General features: G+C 34.2%; 1 protein-coding gene across 1 annotated transcript; it reads left to right on the plus strand.

The window, feature by feature from the left end:
- The first annotated feature begins 6,358 nt into the window (after positions 1–6,358).
- LOC138341695 (uncharacterized) lies at positions 6,359–8,413 on the plus strand. Its single transcript, XM_069293288.1, has 3 exons — positions 6,359–6,860; positions 6,947–7,186; positions 8,316–8,413. Exons 1-3 carry the CDS (start codon positions 6,359–6,361, stop codon positions 8,411–8,413), a joined length of 840 nt encoding a protein of 279 aa, XP_069149389.1.
- The last annotated feature ends 10,129 nt before the right edge of the window (positions 8,414–18,542 follow it).

Consider the following 18,542-nt stretch of genomic DNA (forward strand, 5'->3'; position numbering starts at 1 on the left):
TGCAGGACAGATCGTCCTAGTTTTACATTGAAGGACACTTAGAAAAAATATAGAGACCCTTAGGAAAAGGGTCTTTGACAACCAGAACGGTTGTACAGGACGAACCGTCCTGGGAATGCCAGTCCGTTGCATGTGTCCGTTGGAGGACACTAAGGCAAAGTGAGAGACCCTTAGGAATAGGATAGTGTGGTGTTAGGGCTATTGGAACGGACCCCGTGTCGGTCCGTCGTGCGTACAACGTTCCCTCATCGGGGTCTCAATCTGTAACTCAGTGACAGAACTAGGGATGCCCCATTCATCCCCTATGACCCAAATAGAATTAGTAGTGTTTTAACCTACATTTGTTCAACCCAAATACCTAGTAAACTAGCAACGCTAAAGCACCTATTTCTAGAGTTTTAACACGACAATTTTGAGTATTTTCAACCTAGGTCAGACAGAATTTTATTAAAGAATGAACCTATCAAGAAGAACTAGGCTAATACTAATTAATAAAAAAAATGGAATATAAATGAATAGAAATTAGAGACACATACCTGAGAATTTGAGAAAAACAAGAGAGGAAGGTACTTGGTAACCCACATCGGTAGCTCTAACTAATAGATAATGAATTTTAGGAATTTGTAGAATTTGGGGAAAATGATGGTTGTAAGAGAGAGGGGTTATGATCTTTGGAAGTTGAAAAAGGAGGGAAATGGGAGAAAGCGTGAAGGAATGGGGTGAAATGAATGGGTGGGGGTTTTAAATGTTGAATTTTTAAAAAACTCCAGCCGGGTCGGGTCGGGTACGCTTCATTAATGACGTGAAGAGTCCCCGACAACGGTCCCTCGCATGTGCGATGGTCCGTCATTATTTCCGTCGCGTGTGCCCTAGTTTGAAAATAACATAAAGACGTACCTGGCATGACAGATTCATGTGACGGTCCTTCACAAGATCAACGGTACATCGGTGTATCTGTCAGTGACTGCTGCAGAGTGATTTTCTGCAGAAATTCGTGGTGATGTGCTTACAAATTTAAAACTCATTAGTAGAAAATACTACCAGTACAAGAAAGAAAAACAATAAGTATTGGGTTGCCTCCCAACAAGCGCCTGATTTAACATCGCGGCATGACTGAGGGCACTTGATTACTCAGCCTTCATCAAAATGATATGCCTCTATCACTTCATTCACCGATGCAGTATGCCCAAAATAGAGTTTTATTCGTTCTCCATTCACCTTAAACCACACTCTCTCCTTGGTTTCTTACTGAACTGCTCCATGAGGGAATACTTGGGAAATCAAGTAACGGGCTGTCCGTTTGGACTTGAGTTTTCCCTTAAGCAAACACAACCTAGAACTGTCTAAAAGCACCAAATCCCAAACCATAAACTCCCGTTTTTCAGTTTTTACTTCATTATCCTTCTTCATCTTTTCTTTGTGGGATATGGCAGATACCGATTGGAGCTCACCAGTCTTCCTCATGGACCTACAAAAATTGAAGGTCGCTTATTCATTGTTCAACCAAAATTTCATCTACCCCTTTTCCATATCAACTAAGGCTTTACCTGTAGCAAGGAATGGCCTCCCAAGAATAATAGGCACTTTAAAATCGACTTCGCACTCAAGAATAACAAAATCTGCCGGAAATATGAACGACTCCACTTTTACTAGCCATCATGGAGTATTCCTATAGGCCTTTTAACTATTCGATCATCCACCATTAGCCGCATCGCAGTGGGCTTTGGGTCACCCAAACCCAGCTTTTTGTAAATCGAAAGGGGCATGATATTTATGCTTGCCCCTAGATCACATAATGCTTTCGCAAAATGTAATGACTCGACTGTACAAGGAATAGTGAACGCACCTAGATCTTCTTTCTTTTGTACGAGAGATCTTGTAGCAATAGCACTACAATGTTGCATTCAATCATCATTCTCAAAAGTTATCAATCTTTTCTTTGTAACCAGATCTTTCATAAACTTGGCATAACTGGGCATATGTTCTAGAGCTTCTACCAAAGGGATATTGATAGAAAGCTGCTTCAGCATTGTTATTAAATGCAAATATTTACCATCCTCGGTCTTTTTCACTAACCTCTGAGGAAAGGGGGGTGGTGGTGTAGGCATGGGATTTACCTTTATAGGGAGTTCTACACCTTTTTTAGTGCTATCTTCTGCTTCACCACTACCCTCTACCACCTTATCATTATCCTTTCTCACCTTTTTGTCATTAGATGGCATAGGTGGGTGAATGGTTTGCTTACCACCCCGATTAATGATTTCCATACAGTGTGCATCATTTTTTGGGATTTTTGATAGTGTTACTAGGGAGAGTGCCCGGTTTTCGTGTGTTCATAGTCGCAGATAATTGGGTCATTTGCAACTCGATCTGGTTAATCAATATTGAATATGTATTGACTTTTTGCCCAATATCCGCTAAATCACTCCATAACTCTCTAATTTGCTCATCACTAGCATCAAACCTCCTCATCATTTTGTGCAACATATCCTCAACTCGCACCATATTACCTCCACCATCCCTAGGAGTAACTTCACGATTTTGAGGAGGAACATAGGGCCCATTCCTATCATTTCTAGCACCATAGTTAACCCTGATGAAGTTGTTATTACGGTTGTAGTTTCCCTGTCGGACATAATGACCCTCACGATTATAGTTACCTTAGTTCCGACCTTGGTTCCTTTGACCATGGCACCAATTCTCTTGATTAGAGCCTTGAGAACTTGGTCGAAAACCCCCTCGTCCGCTCATTTACCGCATAGGAATCCTCCTCATAATAACACTCATCATTTTGTGGCGGTAGTTTTGACAAGTAGTTGACTACATTTATCTTTTCTGCACCCCTAGTGACATGTTTTAGTACCAACCCAAGCTCGGTTCTCATCTGAGTCATTTCATCATGAATCTGATATGTGGCTGGGTTGTGAGTGAACTTCACTGCGAAGGTATTTCTCTAGGTATCTGACTTCCTAGTACTCCAAGCTTTATTATTCCGGGAGATTTTCTCTAATTTTCAGCAATCTCAGCATAAGGACACTTCCCATAAGATCCACCTTCTATATGTCCAACACCTTTTTATTATTATCATCCTGTACCCGATAGAAGTATTCATTCAGTGATTCATCATCTATACGGTGATTTGGGATGCTTCTAAAAAACGAAGTGAATCTATCCCAAGAACTACTAACTGACTCTCCTGGTAGTGCCAGAAAGTTGTTCACTCTATCGTTGTGGTTTCATTTTTTGGAGACTGGGTAGTAGCGTTCTAAGAAAACGTCCCTTAGTTGGTTCCAAGTGAAAATTGAGTTCTAAGGGAGCTTGGTGAACCATATAGCAGCCTCTCCCGTTAGTGAGAGAGCAAAAACTCTTAGCCTTATTACATCCAAGTCCAGGTCAGGCCTCCCTACACAGCTTTTACACACTGCCCTAACCTTAGCTATATGGGCATGTGGATCCTCAGAAGGTATCCCTGAAAACAAACCTCTAGCAGTGAGCATTTGCATCAGGTTACTAGTTACCACAAAGGTGTGGCCTGGTGGTAGAAGGGGCAAGACAAGTGGCCCATCGGAGTCTGATATATTGTCATAGACTCTGTAGTATTCTTGGGGCCGTGGAGCAGGATTTTATCCCCTCTGTTGGTGTTCACCCGGAGCATCGGGTAACAACTGACCATGAACATCAACCGGAGCTGGGATGTTCTGGTTTGGATCATCATCATTGCTTCCCAAGTTTCGATTCATGTTTCATAGTGTACTCTCTAATTCGTGATCGTAGGGAAACAGGGGTTCTCTTCTTCTTCGTATATTTGTCATACAAGGAAGAGGGTTCTGCAAGAATCAAAAACAATGAAACAAAGTAAAATCAATAAAATATCAACGAAACTATAGTAATAAGTTTAAGTTAATCTAAAAGCTACTTTCCCTGGCAGCGGCAAAATTTGATACGCTCAAATTTACTTCTCAAATAAGAAGTAAAGCGGTCGTGTCAAGTAAATAACCCAACTAATGAGGTTGGGATCGTTCCCATGAGGAAAATAGTTTAGACTTAACTTTAACTTCAATCTATTATTAATATTTTTCTGTCAATTACATCCTTGGAAATCAAAAATGATAAAAATGGGGGTTTTCTTTTTTTAAATAATGAAAATAACTAGCAAAATAAAAGGAGACAACTAGCAGCTTCGGATGTTGGAGTTTAATCAATTAATAAATGTAACTAGGGTTTATGTGTTCCCCACAGGTTCATAACTTGATAATTCTAGCTATAACAATTCTTTCCTAGTATCTTGCATGCAAAGTGATAAGTTATGTATTTCTAAATTCTTGGTCCGACATCTAGAAAATTTCAATCTGCACCTTGGTCTGGCTGCGCGTGTTGCTTCTAACACTTATCTTTACCTCTTATTAAGCTCATATTCGATATTTGACTATGTTTTTACCTCGTACCAATAAATACTTGCTTATTAGTTAGTATACACTAAATTTATGTTGATAAATCTTTTCCTATTATCTACCTCCTTGGTCCGACAAATAGCATTAAGGCGAGTTCTAACGTTGGTCATCCGTTAAAAAGACTTCTAGGCGAAAGTATTATCAATACATGCAAGACACTATTCTAGAATTGTTATTATAGTTAGGTTTTACCTCATTATTTGCCCATGGTTCCCACAACCCTAGTTATGAAGTTTTGTTACCCATAGTCATAATAACAATATTCAAATATATGGTAGAAGAACTCATGTACTTACTTGAATGAGAAAGAGGAAAATCCAAAAGTTCGCATGATTAATCAACCAAAATCACCAATAATCAATTACAAGAGTCTCAAAATATTTAAGAGTCTCACCAAGGGTCTAAAAAATAATCAAGAGTATAACAAAATAATCCAGAGTTTAACAAAATAATCAAGAGTCTAACCTCAAAAACGAGGTTTTTCGAACTATTTATAAAAAATAAAAACCTAATTAAATAAGGACTCTATTTGCTGGAAATTTGTCAAAACGCGTCTGGGTCGACAGACCTCGCGACGGATCGTCGTCGTCACGACAAACCGTCATGGACTCCTCATCCCATACTTGTGCAATTTCTTCCGCTGCTCTCTTCATTACCCTTGATGGCAGGTATAATGGATCGTCATAAGAACAACGGTCCGTCGAGTGTTTCCGGTTTCAAACACTTGAACTATTGGAATCTGGGTATTGGGACTACTTCTATGAACTTCATGGCGAACCAGCAAGACAAACCGTCATCGCTACGACAGTCCGTCAAGCACTCCGTAACCCCACACTTGGTCAGACTTTCCCATCTTCCTTCTGCAACTGCACTACGATGCCATCTATGGATCTTCACGAGCACAACAAAATGTCACAAGCTCCGTAGGTGGTGCTTTTCTATTTTTCTCTCTCAAAAACCTCCGCATTCATCTTTTAGATAGATTTCCTGCAAATAAAGAAAAACTTACACAAAAATTATCACAAAAAGGCCTTTGGACACACTAAACTTATGGAAAAAAATATTAATAATACTGTGAAACCACGGTATATCAATTCGCTGAGACCAGAGTTTTTTGCATCTATACTCTAGTGGGAGGCTATACTCCAAATCAAAACTTGGATACCAGAGGGGGATAATTTTGTTAAAGGGACACTGTAAATTCAGTGGACTTGATCTTTTTCCGATTTAAATGTTTTTCAAAATTTTTGTACGTTTTATAAATTTATTTTTGCGAATTAAATTTCTCTTCATCTTTCTTACTGATTCAATAAATTTTAGTTTTTTCTTGTTTCTTCAAAAATTTATTAGAAATGTGTATTTCTAGTTTTTTCTAACACAGGTTATTAGAAATGTTAAGGACATTTTTTTTATATCTGGTTTCTGGTGGAGAAAAAAATATTCGTTATTTTATACTCCTTTATGTCTGCAATTATAATTTATTGCGTACAAAGATTGTATCAACTTTTGTTTAATCAAAAATGACAAACAATTGTGTTACAGTGGCTGTTGCTGCACCAACCCGAACTGTTGTACCAAAAGCAGAGAAACTGAATAAATTCACAGGTGTGAATTTTTCAAAGAATAGCAACAATGAGTATTTTTCTTGCATTACCACTCTTGGTCTGCAGAAATTTACAAGTGAAGAATCTCCAGTACCTTCTGATGATATACCAGATAGGGGAACATTCGTGATTATTGAAGCATGGAAATAGGCAGACTTCCAATGTTAAGGCTACATTTTGAGTGATTTAGAAAATGTCTTACATAATGTCTATTGTGCAATAATAACTTCAAAAGAGTTGTGGGATGCACTTGAGAAGAAAAATAAGACAGAAGATGCATACTTAAAAAAGTTTGTCCTCGCAATGATTTTAGATTATAAAATTGTAGATAGAAAAACTGTTGGATCACAAGTGTATAAACTTCAACTTATTCTCCATGATCTGATTGCTGAAGATATGGTAGTAAATGAAGATTTTCAAGTGGTTGCAACGATCAAGAAATTGCCTCCTTCGTCGAACGATTTCAAAAATTATCTAAAGCACAAGCGTAAAGAATTAAAGCTTGAAGATCTTGTAATTCGTGTCAAGATTGAGGAAGATAAGAAAAATGCCTTTGTAACATTTCAACAATCATTGGAGTTAATATTGTTGAAGAAGGTCCTACCAAAGACAAAAAGAGAAAGAAGTCCAACCAGCAGAAGTCAGAACTGCCCAAGACGAACTTCAAAGGCAACTGTTACAATTGTGGCAAGCCTGGTCATAGGTCTTCTGATTGTCGTGCTCCAACAAAGGACAAAGAAAAAGATAAAGACAAAGGTAAAAGTCAAGAAAACATCGTCGAAAACACGGAAGATGCAGAAGACTTGTGTGCAATGATCTCGGAGTGTAACTTAGTTGGAAATCCCAAGGAGTGCTTTCTTGACTTAGGTGCCATAAGATATATTTGCTCAGCGAAAGAAGCCTTTGCAACGTACAGTTCTGCTGAGTATAATGAAGATTTGTTCATGGGAAACACAGTAACAACAAGCATTGTAGTAACTGGGAAAGTAATATTTAAAATTACATCCGACAAGGTGTTGACTTTGAACAATGTTCTGCATGTCCTTATTATTAGGAGAAATTTAGTTTCTGCTGCACAGCTAATGAAGAACGGGTTTAAGTGTGTCCTAGTTAGTGATAAAGTTGTAATAGGTAAGAATGAAATGTTCATTGGAAAGAGATACCTCAATGAGGGTCTTTTCAAGCTGAATGTAAGTGTTATTGAATGTATTAATAAAAATTCAGCTTCTTTTTACTAATTGGAGTCTAAACATTTATGGCATGCCCGTTTAGGACATGTAAATTACAAAGCCTTGCGAAAATTGGTTAATATTGAAGTATTTCCTTATTTTAAATGTGATAAATCGGAATGTGAAATTTGTGTGGATAGTAAGTTTGTTAAACATCCTTAGAGGTCTATTGAAAGTAATTTGAAAACTTTAGAGTTAATTCACAGAGATATATGCGATATGAAGTCAACACAGTCTCGTGGTGGAAAAAATTATTTTATAACTTCTATTGATGACTGCACTTGATTTTGTTTTGTATATTTTCTTAATAGTAAGGGTTAAACAATTGATGATTTTAAGCAATACAAAAATGAAGTTGAGAACCAATTTAATCTAAAGATAAAAATGATTCGGAGTGATAGGGGTGGAGAATATGAATCTCCTTTTGCAGAGATATGTTTGGAATATGGTATCATTCATCAAACTACTACACCTTATACACCACAGTCAAATGGTTCGGTGGAACTAAAGAATAGAACATTAAACAAAATGATGAATGCCTTAATAATTAATTCTTATTCACCGTGAAACATTTGGGAGGAAGTCATCCTTATAGCTAATAAGATACTCAATAGAGTATCCCATCGAAAAACACAATCAATTCCACATGAGTTGTGGAAGGGAAGGAAACCCAACTTGAAATATTTCAAAGTGTGAGGTGTTTAGCCAAGGTAGAGGTTCCTTTACCGAAGAGGGTTAAAATTGGATCAAAAATAGTAGATTAAGTATTTATTGGGTTTGCTTTGAACAGTACTGCCTGTCAATTTTTGGTTCATAAATTTGATAATCCTGAGGTTAATGTTAATACGATAACTGAGTCAGATAATGCAAAGTTTTTAAAAACATTTCTCGGTATAAAGCTGAATGTGAGTCAATAAGTGAAAGACCTAAACAGTCAAGACAAGAAGCAATGTAATATATTCTAACTAATGAGGAACCTAGGCGTAGTACTCACCAATTGAAACTTTCTTCTTTGGGACCAAATTTTGTAGCGTTATTGCTTGCAAATGAGTCTCAAACATTTAAAGCTGCTATGTCATCGTCTATGTCAAATTATTGGAAAGAAGCAGTCAATAGTGAGATCGAATAAATTTTAAGCAATCATACTAGGAAATTGGATGATCTTCCTCTAGGAAATAAACCTTTAGGATCAAATTAAATCTTTAAAATTAAAATGGAACCTGGTGGGACTATTGACAAATATAAGGTTTGACTAGCAGTCAAAGGGTACAGACAAAAGGAAGGTCTGGACTACTTTGAACATACTCTCCAGTAAGAAGGATAACATCAATAAGAATGTTAATAGAACTAGCAGCAGTGCATGATCTTAAAATCCTCCAAATGTATGAAAAGACAACCTTCTTAAATAGAGAGTTGGAGGAAGAATTTTTCAGGGAACAACCTGAAGGGTTTACAGTTCCTGGTAACGAAAAGAAAGTGTGCAGACTTGTGTTGTTACTTTATGGACTCAAGCAAACACCCAAACAATTGTATGCTAAATTTTACCAAACAATATTTGTAAATGGATTTAAGATTAACGAATGTGATAAATGTGTTTACATTAAAAATGTTATGAATCATGAAGTCATTGTTTGTTTGTATGTTGATGATTTGTTAATAATGAGTAAAGACATTGACGATATAAATGCTACTAAGTGCATGCTGTCCAGCATGATCGGTATGAAGGACTTAGGAGTTGCTGATTTGATCTTAGCGGTCATGATTATCAAAAATCCCCAGTGTCTGGCATTATCTGAATGTCATTATATTGAAAGTGTATTGGATAAGTTAAAGTACTTGATTTCAATGTTGTCAAAACATCAACTGATTTTAAGTTTTACATTTAAAAAGAATGAAGGTCAAAGTGACTCTCAATTGGAATATGCCTGAGTGTTGGGAAGTTCGATGTATATTATGAATTGTACGTTATTAGATATAGCATCTGCATTATCAAACTGAGTTGGTTCACTAGTAATCCATATCAAACTCACTGCATGGCAATGAAACCTGTGTTGGGTTATCTAACATATACACAACATTATGCTTTGCATTATAATAAATATCTTGTTGTGATTGAAGGATAAATTGATGCAAATTGGATCACTAGGTTAAATGATGTAAAATCCACTAGTGATATGTGTTCCTAATTTGTGGAGGATCAGTCTTTTGAAAATCGACCAAACAGACATGTATTGCTCCCTCCACAATGGAATCTGAATTCATTGCTTTTGATAAGACTGGTGAAAAGCTGAATGACTGCAGAATTTCATAGAGAATATTTCATTCTATCCCAAACCTTTTAGACCTATTTTCATACATTGTGATAGTCAAACAATAATAGGTAGGCAGTGACATTATGTACAACGGGAAGTCTCGTCATATAGGATAGAGACATAACACCGCAAGACAAATTCTCTAGGGGAATTATCACAATTGACTATGTAAAGGCAAGCGATAAAGTTTTGGATACACGAACGAAAGGCCTAGTGAAAGAGGAAGTTGAAAGATCATCTAAGGGAATGAGTTTATAGATTAGGACAAGTCAGCATGACGTTAACTCTATCTAGAAGACTTGAGATTCCAAGAGCTAGCTTCAAGGAGAAAAACAAAGTTGTGGCTGACGGTACGACATTGTCAATTAACTCAATCCATTATCATGAGGAAGACAATGTTCACGAACAAGATTAAGACTTTAAGGCTTTTTAATGAGGTAATAAAGCTTAATGTTTTTATTTCTTTTAAAAGTTTAGTAGATTTGACTAAATAGTGTATCTACGAGATGACATGGTTAGAAATCACCTATGTGAGTGTGAAGTGGAAGTCGCTCCAAAGAGAATTTCATTTCAAAAGTCTATTCTCTATACACTCATGAAACCAGGAGTTGTTCATGGCTAAAACTAACACAATCATAAAAATTATAAACAATAAAGGGTTAATTGTGTGCCAGATGGTTGTCTAGGTATACACCAAATCTCGAAAGTTTAAATATATCACATCTACTGAGTGACCGATTATATTCGACATATGTTTACTACGGAATGTCCAAGAGGAAACCTACTTATCCAGAAACAATTAGTCTTTGCCTGTAGAGTACACATTTATTTGTGAATTCCTATGCTATAGCCATTCCCCATCAATGTGGGGGATTGGTGGGTATGTTGCAAGAATTTATGGTAAATAGAAGAAAACAGAGAAACATGAAAAGTTGTTAACTTCAATAGATGGAACTTGAAAAGTCATCTTATGGTTTAATGAAAAGGCATTTGTCCCTCATCTGTGGTGGAAAGAAAAATAGGAGAGCTTAAATATAGAAACACTTCTATTAATTGTTAAAAAGGTTGGAAAGAGGGACCCCCTCATGCCGTCGTTGTCGCCTCTCGCTTGGCTCGACTTCGGCTACGGGTTCAGCTTCGGCTTTGGCAATTATTTATTTATTTAATTAATTAAATTAAAAGGAAAAAAATATTTTAAAATAATTAGTTGATCTTTTTAGTTATTTAGTTAAAATTAACCGAAACATTTCAATATTTAGTTGATTAACCCGAACCGACTCGAATCCGTGCGCGACCCGTTTTATTTGAACTTCTCTATTATCATTAATAAAAGTTTGCAACCTTTCAAATGGTACTGACCCATCCTAAAATTTGCAAACCTTACTGAACCTTTTCTTTTTGCCTATAAATATAATTCATTCTTTAGAATATTTGTTAGAGATCTTCTTCTTCTGCACAAACTTTTCTTGGTATACATTCGTGCTGTTTATTGGTTCGTTGACATCAGAGCTTTTGGTATCTATACTCTGATGATTGAGATCATTTTACGCTGGGAGGTTATGTTCCAAATCAAAACTCGAATAATAGATGGATTTAGTGGACTTGATCTTTTTCCTACTTAAATGTTTTTCCAGATTCTGGTACGTTTTACAGATTTTATATTTTTGTGAATTAAATTTATGTTCATCTTTCTTACTGGTTCAATAAATTTTAGTTACTTCGTGTTTCTGGAAAAAGTTATTAGAATTCGTATTTCTGTTTTTTTTCTGACACATATTGTCAATAGGTTGTAGTATTGGTTCTCCCACCGGAGGGTTAGTATGAGTGACAATCACGATGTTGTGGGTCGTAATATCTTCTAACTCATGTAACCTAGATGTCATTTATCTAAAAAATTTACTACCCCATATCTTTCTTATTCATTGCGAGGAAGAATGTCTCCCATATAAATAGTGATGGTCTTACTTTGTTATCACAATGTTGGAGTAGTTGCGATTTATTTAGTGAGTGAACATGGTCAGCCATATTGGCCATCACTTCCCATTGAACTTAATTAGTTTAATCATTATTTTATATTTTTATGTCTTGAAACTCATGTAACCTTTAAGTTATCTGTCTATCAAAGTTACTACTCAACAATCTTCCTATTCATTGCAAGAAAGAATGTCTCCACTACATATAATGATGATCTTATATTTTTCAATGTATAAGGAAATATAGAGAGCTTAAAAATGAGTAAATAAAAGTTCTTAATATTGAAGGAAGATGTTCTTTTTATGAATATTTAGATTCAATTCTTATCTCATATTTTTTGACTAATACTTGGAGTTATGGTATGTTTTCCGGAGAAAACAAGTTAAGAAACTATTGTTAGACTGGTGAGAAAACCTGTTTTCGTGGGATTAAATCTCCATAGAAAGAACAAGATATATATTCATGTCTCAACCTGAAAATTATTTTTTAATTGTAATTTTGTAATTCCACCAATAAAAACCACTTGAATTTTACATGTATATATATATATATATATATATATATATATCATGTTGTAATTTTTTGTTTTATTTTTTTGACAGAAACTATACTCTCTAATAGGTTGAAGAATATCCACGCATACACCTAAATTTGTTTTCTCTATTCTAGTTTTATTGACATATTTTCTTGCTTACAACCATATTATGAACTTTTCTTTCGACTCGTAGTTCTATTAGAAATAATATTTTTATGACACAAATATATGGGTAAAATGTGTACATCTTAATTATTATTTTCCTCAAACTCACTTGTGTGATTACACAGAATGTTCTTTACTAAAAAAATCGACTTCAAAAGAGGTCTAAATAAACCCATCTTGTAGATTGTGGATCAATTACAAAAAAGACTCTTTATCCCTAAAAACAAGGATAAGATATGTGTACATCCTACCTCCGAGATTCAACTATAAGATGAATATGTTTTTCACTACTGAAATTTGATATTGAAGAAGACTTTATTTACATCAAGTTGTGGTTATGTTGAAAGTTGATCACAAATCTTGACAAATTTCCTTACAAAAAGTCATTCTGATCATCAAAAAGTTGTTCTCAAACCTAGATTAATCAGCATAATATATTTAGCATTAACAACAATATCACATTATTTAATTTATCTCCTTTTATATTTGGGATATTTCTGAAGGAAACGGAACTGATACACGCCCTACCAATTGAGATCTGCCAATTTATACTTTGTAATTTCATTATTCTCTTTCTATTAAACTAAAACTGTGCTCTTGAAAACTCAACGATATATAAATGTGCGTATAGAAATTTTTCCATCCCATTTCACTGGAATGTTTTTTTACTAATCATGAATAGCTTGATTTTATTGGTTGAAATCTCTCATTTCGAGAGGGTAAAAACTGTGAAGTTTGACATTTTAGCGGAGCAACTTTTTGATGAATTAACCAATTATGAGTTAACGACATATTAACTTGTATAAGTGGTTGTTATGAGAAAGAAAATCCTGAAGGAAACTACTATAGAAGTTTGGAATGCCATTTTATCCATTAATATTTTCTTATATTCATTTAAAGGTTAGTTAAAATTATCTTTCTTGACCTTTCAAGTAAGGTTTTAAATAAAAGAACTCTTAGTTCCCATTCCTTTATTCCATTATGCTAATCTAGGAAGTCTTCCATTTTTTCTCCTATTCTTTGTCCCCAATCAATTGAAATATTTCTATTTCTCGAGTTATCCCAATACATTGTCCGTGCATTAATGAGAAAGAACTTCATCTATATTTCTTTGCACTTCTCAATTTTTATTGTATTAACTAGCGGCAGACCAACACTATATCGTGGGGGCGCATGTGCACCCAGTATCTTTCGAAAATATCATATGTATGTATATATATATATATATATATATATATATATATAAAATTTGAAAAATTGATAGAAGTTAAAATATATTTAACAGTGCACCCATAAAAACATAGAAGTGACCTTGTGCAAATAGTAGAATATAGATATTCCACCCTCTAGACCAGTGTTCGAATCCCACTTAAACCTCTTTTTATTTTAAGTTTATCTTAGACCTTATATTTGAGCTATGTTTGTATTTGTGCACCCAAAGCCTTCAAATCGTTGGTAAGGCAATTGTGAAATAACTATATCCATACAAAATAGTAAATTATTTGAAATGTACTTAATATCAATTAAAGAATCATTGTCCTTAACTTGCAATGTAATTTTCTTACTTAAATTCTTGCTTATAGAGCGTAAGATACGCCAATATTGAAGAGGAAAGTTTAGTTAAGGTAAGAATTCATCATATTCCCTTAACTAATGATGACAGAGAATGTGGACCATATTTCTCCAAATGATAATTTTGTGCCCTCCTAATTTGATGCACGAAATTTTATTTTGTAGCTACAAAAGGTTGAGGTATAGTCATTAATTTGGAGACTTGACATCGATGTATCATCCTCATCTTTTTTTATTTGTTTGCACATTCTTCATGCAAGACGATTTAAACAAAAGTTAGAATTTTCTACATTTAAATTGTTGTTATAAGTACTTGAACATGAGTAGCGTTTCAATGTTTACCATATTCCTCTACTATATAAGTCTATTGGTTAGGGGAACATAATTTCCTTAGATTTTCCTTATTATGGTGTATAAGAGTTTGATATCTAAAGAGTAAATCATCCTTAATAATTGTACATATTGGGAGTTCATTGTCCTTAAATTTTTGGAGGAGCTACAAAACTCTTTAGGATTACTTCATATGTGGTGATCAATAAATCTGTTATCCTATCCACAATAGATGGAATTTTGATTTTATATATTCCTATACAATCTGAATGTAAGTAGTTGGTAAGGGGGATGAAGGTATTTTCTATATTAGGAACTCACAAAAATGATGGAAATTTCATAATTTAATTGTTTTTTAAAAAATACATGATTGAAATATGTTGAGCATATTTGATATTTTTATAACTTCCTAAATTACCCAGAAAATCCTTTGTCTAAGGATCAATTTTTTGGTCATATTGGCCATTTAATTAATTATCAAAAAATTAAAATAAAGTTATGGCCCAAGCCCAAACAAATCTGATTAGGGTAAAGACCACATTCTTAGACATGTCTATAAAAGCTAACTTCAACTTCCTATTAAGATCACCTTTATTTCATCTTACTATTTTGCCACCTGGCTTAAGTCTGAATGTTACACTAGTCCTTATTCTCTTGTGGGCTATACAAGCTCACTATTCCAACATTCTGATCTCTCTTCTTCTCATACAAAATGTGTCAGTCAATCAAGGTAGCGTAACTCCTATCTTTTCACTTCCTTTATTCATCTCTTTTCTAATTTTTTTCTTCTTATACATGTGAAAGAATTTGTTGTTAAAAAAATTTATTCTAAAATTTTAAAATTATCTTGTGAGATTAAAAAATGGCTAAAAAGGGAATTTCATTTGTGGAGAGAATCAAAGGAAACTATTCATTTTCTTACCAAGAAGATGTTAATTACGTTATTCAAAATTACACATGTTAATTACTTTATTCAAAATTACACATGTACTTGCTATATATATATATATATATATATATACATAAATGAGTAAAATCTACTTTTTTTGGGCTACCCCGTGACGTGAAAAATCTTATTATTATTTTCTATCTCCTAGTATTCTTTCTGTTAGAAGTTTCTAATAAGAAGGTTGTTGAATCTACTTCAAGTGGTATGAATTTTGGATACCCCGTGACGTAAAAAATCTTTTTTTTATGTCCTTATATTCTTTCTCTAAGAAGTTTCTAATAAGAAGGTTGTTGAATGTACTTCTAGTGGTATGAAACACATAAAATCTTCGTTCGATGATGTTAAGCACATATTGGAGCAACATTACTAAGTTGAAGTGTCTTTTCCCCTTTTTATGGTCTTTCTGTTGTGATGTCGAGCACTTCCCGGGTTGAGTGCCAAATCTAAATAGAATCTGAAGTAGGAACCAAGACGCAGTGAATCTAATTCACAATGGATCACAACAGGGTTCAATCCTATACGACTAATGTTAACAAAAATTGTAAAACCTCCTGTAAAAGCATCAGTAAAATTATGGGGAGAACTAGAATAGGGTCTAATAATTTTATATTTTATATTTTTTCCATAATATCATATATGGAAATAAAATAAAAATATGCATTCATATATAACTATGATGGTCCACCATATGCGAATTACATCTCTTAGGTATAGTTCAATAATTTAACAATCGGAAGAAAAAGAAGAGACACCTAGAACAATCTTTTTTAACTTAAATAAGAGTGTATGAACATTAGTAAAATATTTTCCTATTTTGGTTATGTGCAACACAACACATAGTCTATAAGGCAATACCATTCTCGTACCCCTTTTTATTAAAAACGACATCGGTTTTTTAACCAAACTATTTTTTGAACCCCCTTATCTCTTTCCTCTAGTATCCAATGTATATTAAATTTATTCTCTACCTTGAAGTGTTAGTTTATTCAATGACGTCATAACAGCGAAATGGTGAATTGATTTAGGGAGAAAAATGGATTAAGTTTCGTTACTTATGTTAATGATGGCAATGAACTCTCACATAATCAATACAGTATAGATGTGAAGGTTTTCATAGTTTAGATGATGTTGAAGCTGTTAAACTCAATATGAAATCTGGGTATGATGGTCGTACTATGTTTTTCAATGTTATCGGTAATGATTTTGCCTATGTCTAAGGAAGAAAACAATATGGTGGAGGTGGTGGGGGTGATTTATATGGTGGTGGTTGTGGATATTAATCATGAGGTGGATATATGGTGATTTTGAAAGTGGTTAGGGCAGTAGCAAGCACTATGCAGGTGATGGTTGATATGGCGATCGTGGTGGAGGTATCGTGGAGTTTGCGGTGGTACAGGAGGAAGTGGGTATTACAAGAGTGACTATGCTGGTCATTTCCAAGGAAATGTAGTCAAGGTTATGGATATGGCAGCGTTAGTGGTGGTAAATATGGTTGAATCACGGAGAAGGTGGACGTTGTGGTTGTTGTTACAAGTTAGGAGAAAAAGGTTGGTAACATTGACATCCTCTTTATAAATATTACTATCACCACCTCCGCCTCCATTCTCATGCAACCATATCTCCGACCACTTGTACCGCTGCAATATTCACAACCTTGACTACATTCCCTTGTGAAATGACAATCTTATCCACACTTGTAACACTCAATTCCTCCTCTACCACAACAGTTGTACCATCGCTAGCTCAGCATACCTCCAACCACCACCGCCATATAACCTGTAACCTCCATACCGCCTGTTTCAACCCTAACACCTTCACCACCACAATATTTCCCACAAAAAAATGTATAAAACAACCAGCACCATAGGAATCACTTCCACCACCTCTGCGATCATGAGATCCTCTTTTGATAAGAGAACCATCTGCCCGGCAACATTGGTAGCCTTCATATGACCATCAATTCCATATTTCACATCGAGTTCAACCGCTTCCCTGACAGTTAAACTGCAAAATTATTTACATCTTATAATAGATTGATGAACAAGAAAACTCATCACAACCATTATTTGGAGAAACAAAATTGAATCCCGTTTTGTCACTAAACCACTTCACTGTTCATTTTTTCTTACGCCTCTCGTTGTACCACCTTACAAAAGAGTTGATTATACGTAAAATTCATTTTTACATTAAATCATATACACGACCATGATAAAAAAGCTTGTGTTGAATGAAAAAAATAAAGAGCTCTAACACATACACTTCATTTTTATTTCCATTTCAAATTAATTATCGTAAACAATATGAATATAAGGGAAAAATAATAAAACATGTTCATAAAATTGATTAAATAGAATAGTATCTATAAATATGAATAAATTCAAATGCATATGCATGCTTTTTCTTAATTTATATTAACGTCATGACAATTTTTTTATAGAAGTTTCAAATAGATATCTCACCACATGAACAAATTAAATTAGTATAAGAGTCATAATTTATAGATCAATAATTTATTTCAGTAGGAAAAGTTTTTTTTATTCAAATTATTAAGTAAAGCTCAATATATTTTTATTCCAATATGTTTTATCTGTTTTAAAAATAATTTTTCTTTTTATGGATATAAAAATCAATCAAAATTTTAAAACTATATTTTCCGATAAACAATTATCATTTTGAAATACATGAGTTTATAATATACTGATTTCTATGCATATAGTTTGCACCATATATTCTTAAACAATATTCTAAATATAACATATGTTTTAACTTTTAAATACTCTCTAATATGTTATTTTATGTTGCTCTATTTATTTGTCACAACACCAGATGAATTCTTGAATTGATTATTGACAAAACCAATAGAAACACCAGTGTTATTAAAATTGTCCGATATTTTTTAATTTATCAAAATTGGCTCATATTATAAATGATAAAGAAGAATTACATTATCCTCTAGCAATTCCTTAACCCTAGTTCTAAAAAAAACCCTGTAGCCATCGCAGATCTTCCTTTTTGTCAACCCTTTCTAAGCTTGCCTCAACAAAAGTCTTCCCATGACCTAACTTCTTGAATTTTGATGAAACCTACTATATAAGCTAGTATGTAAGACAACCCGTATCAAGAAGGTAATATCGTGAGTGCAAGGGTAGAACTATATTTAAATGATACTAATAAAACAAAGAGACAGAAGCGTGGTGAATAAAAAAAACTATATTGAATAGAAACCCTCCCAAAACCTTGAAGTCACTAGTACAAACCTATTCTTATGTGAAAAAATACAATTCCAAAAAGTTTACGTCAACTATCAAACTCGAAGGCTACCCCTAGACATAACATTGGACCTAGGATCATGAGTGACCGATGAATCTGGCATACAATGAAAATACTAAAAATAGTTAAGTTAAACAAGTACTGTGCGGAA

Source organism: Solanum lycopersicum, chromosome 1 (genome assembly GCF_036512215.1).
Source record: "Solanum lycopersicum chromosome 1, SLM_r2.1".
Classification (NCBI taxonomy): domain Eukaryota; kingdom Viridiplantae; phylum Streptophyta; class Magnoliopsida; order Solanales; family Solanaceae; genus Solanum; species Solanum lycopersicum.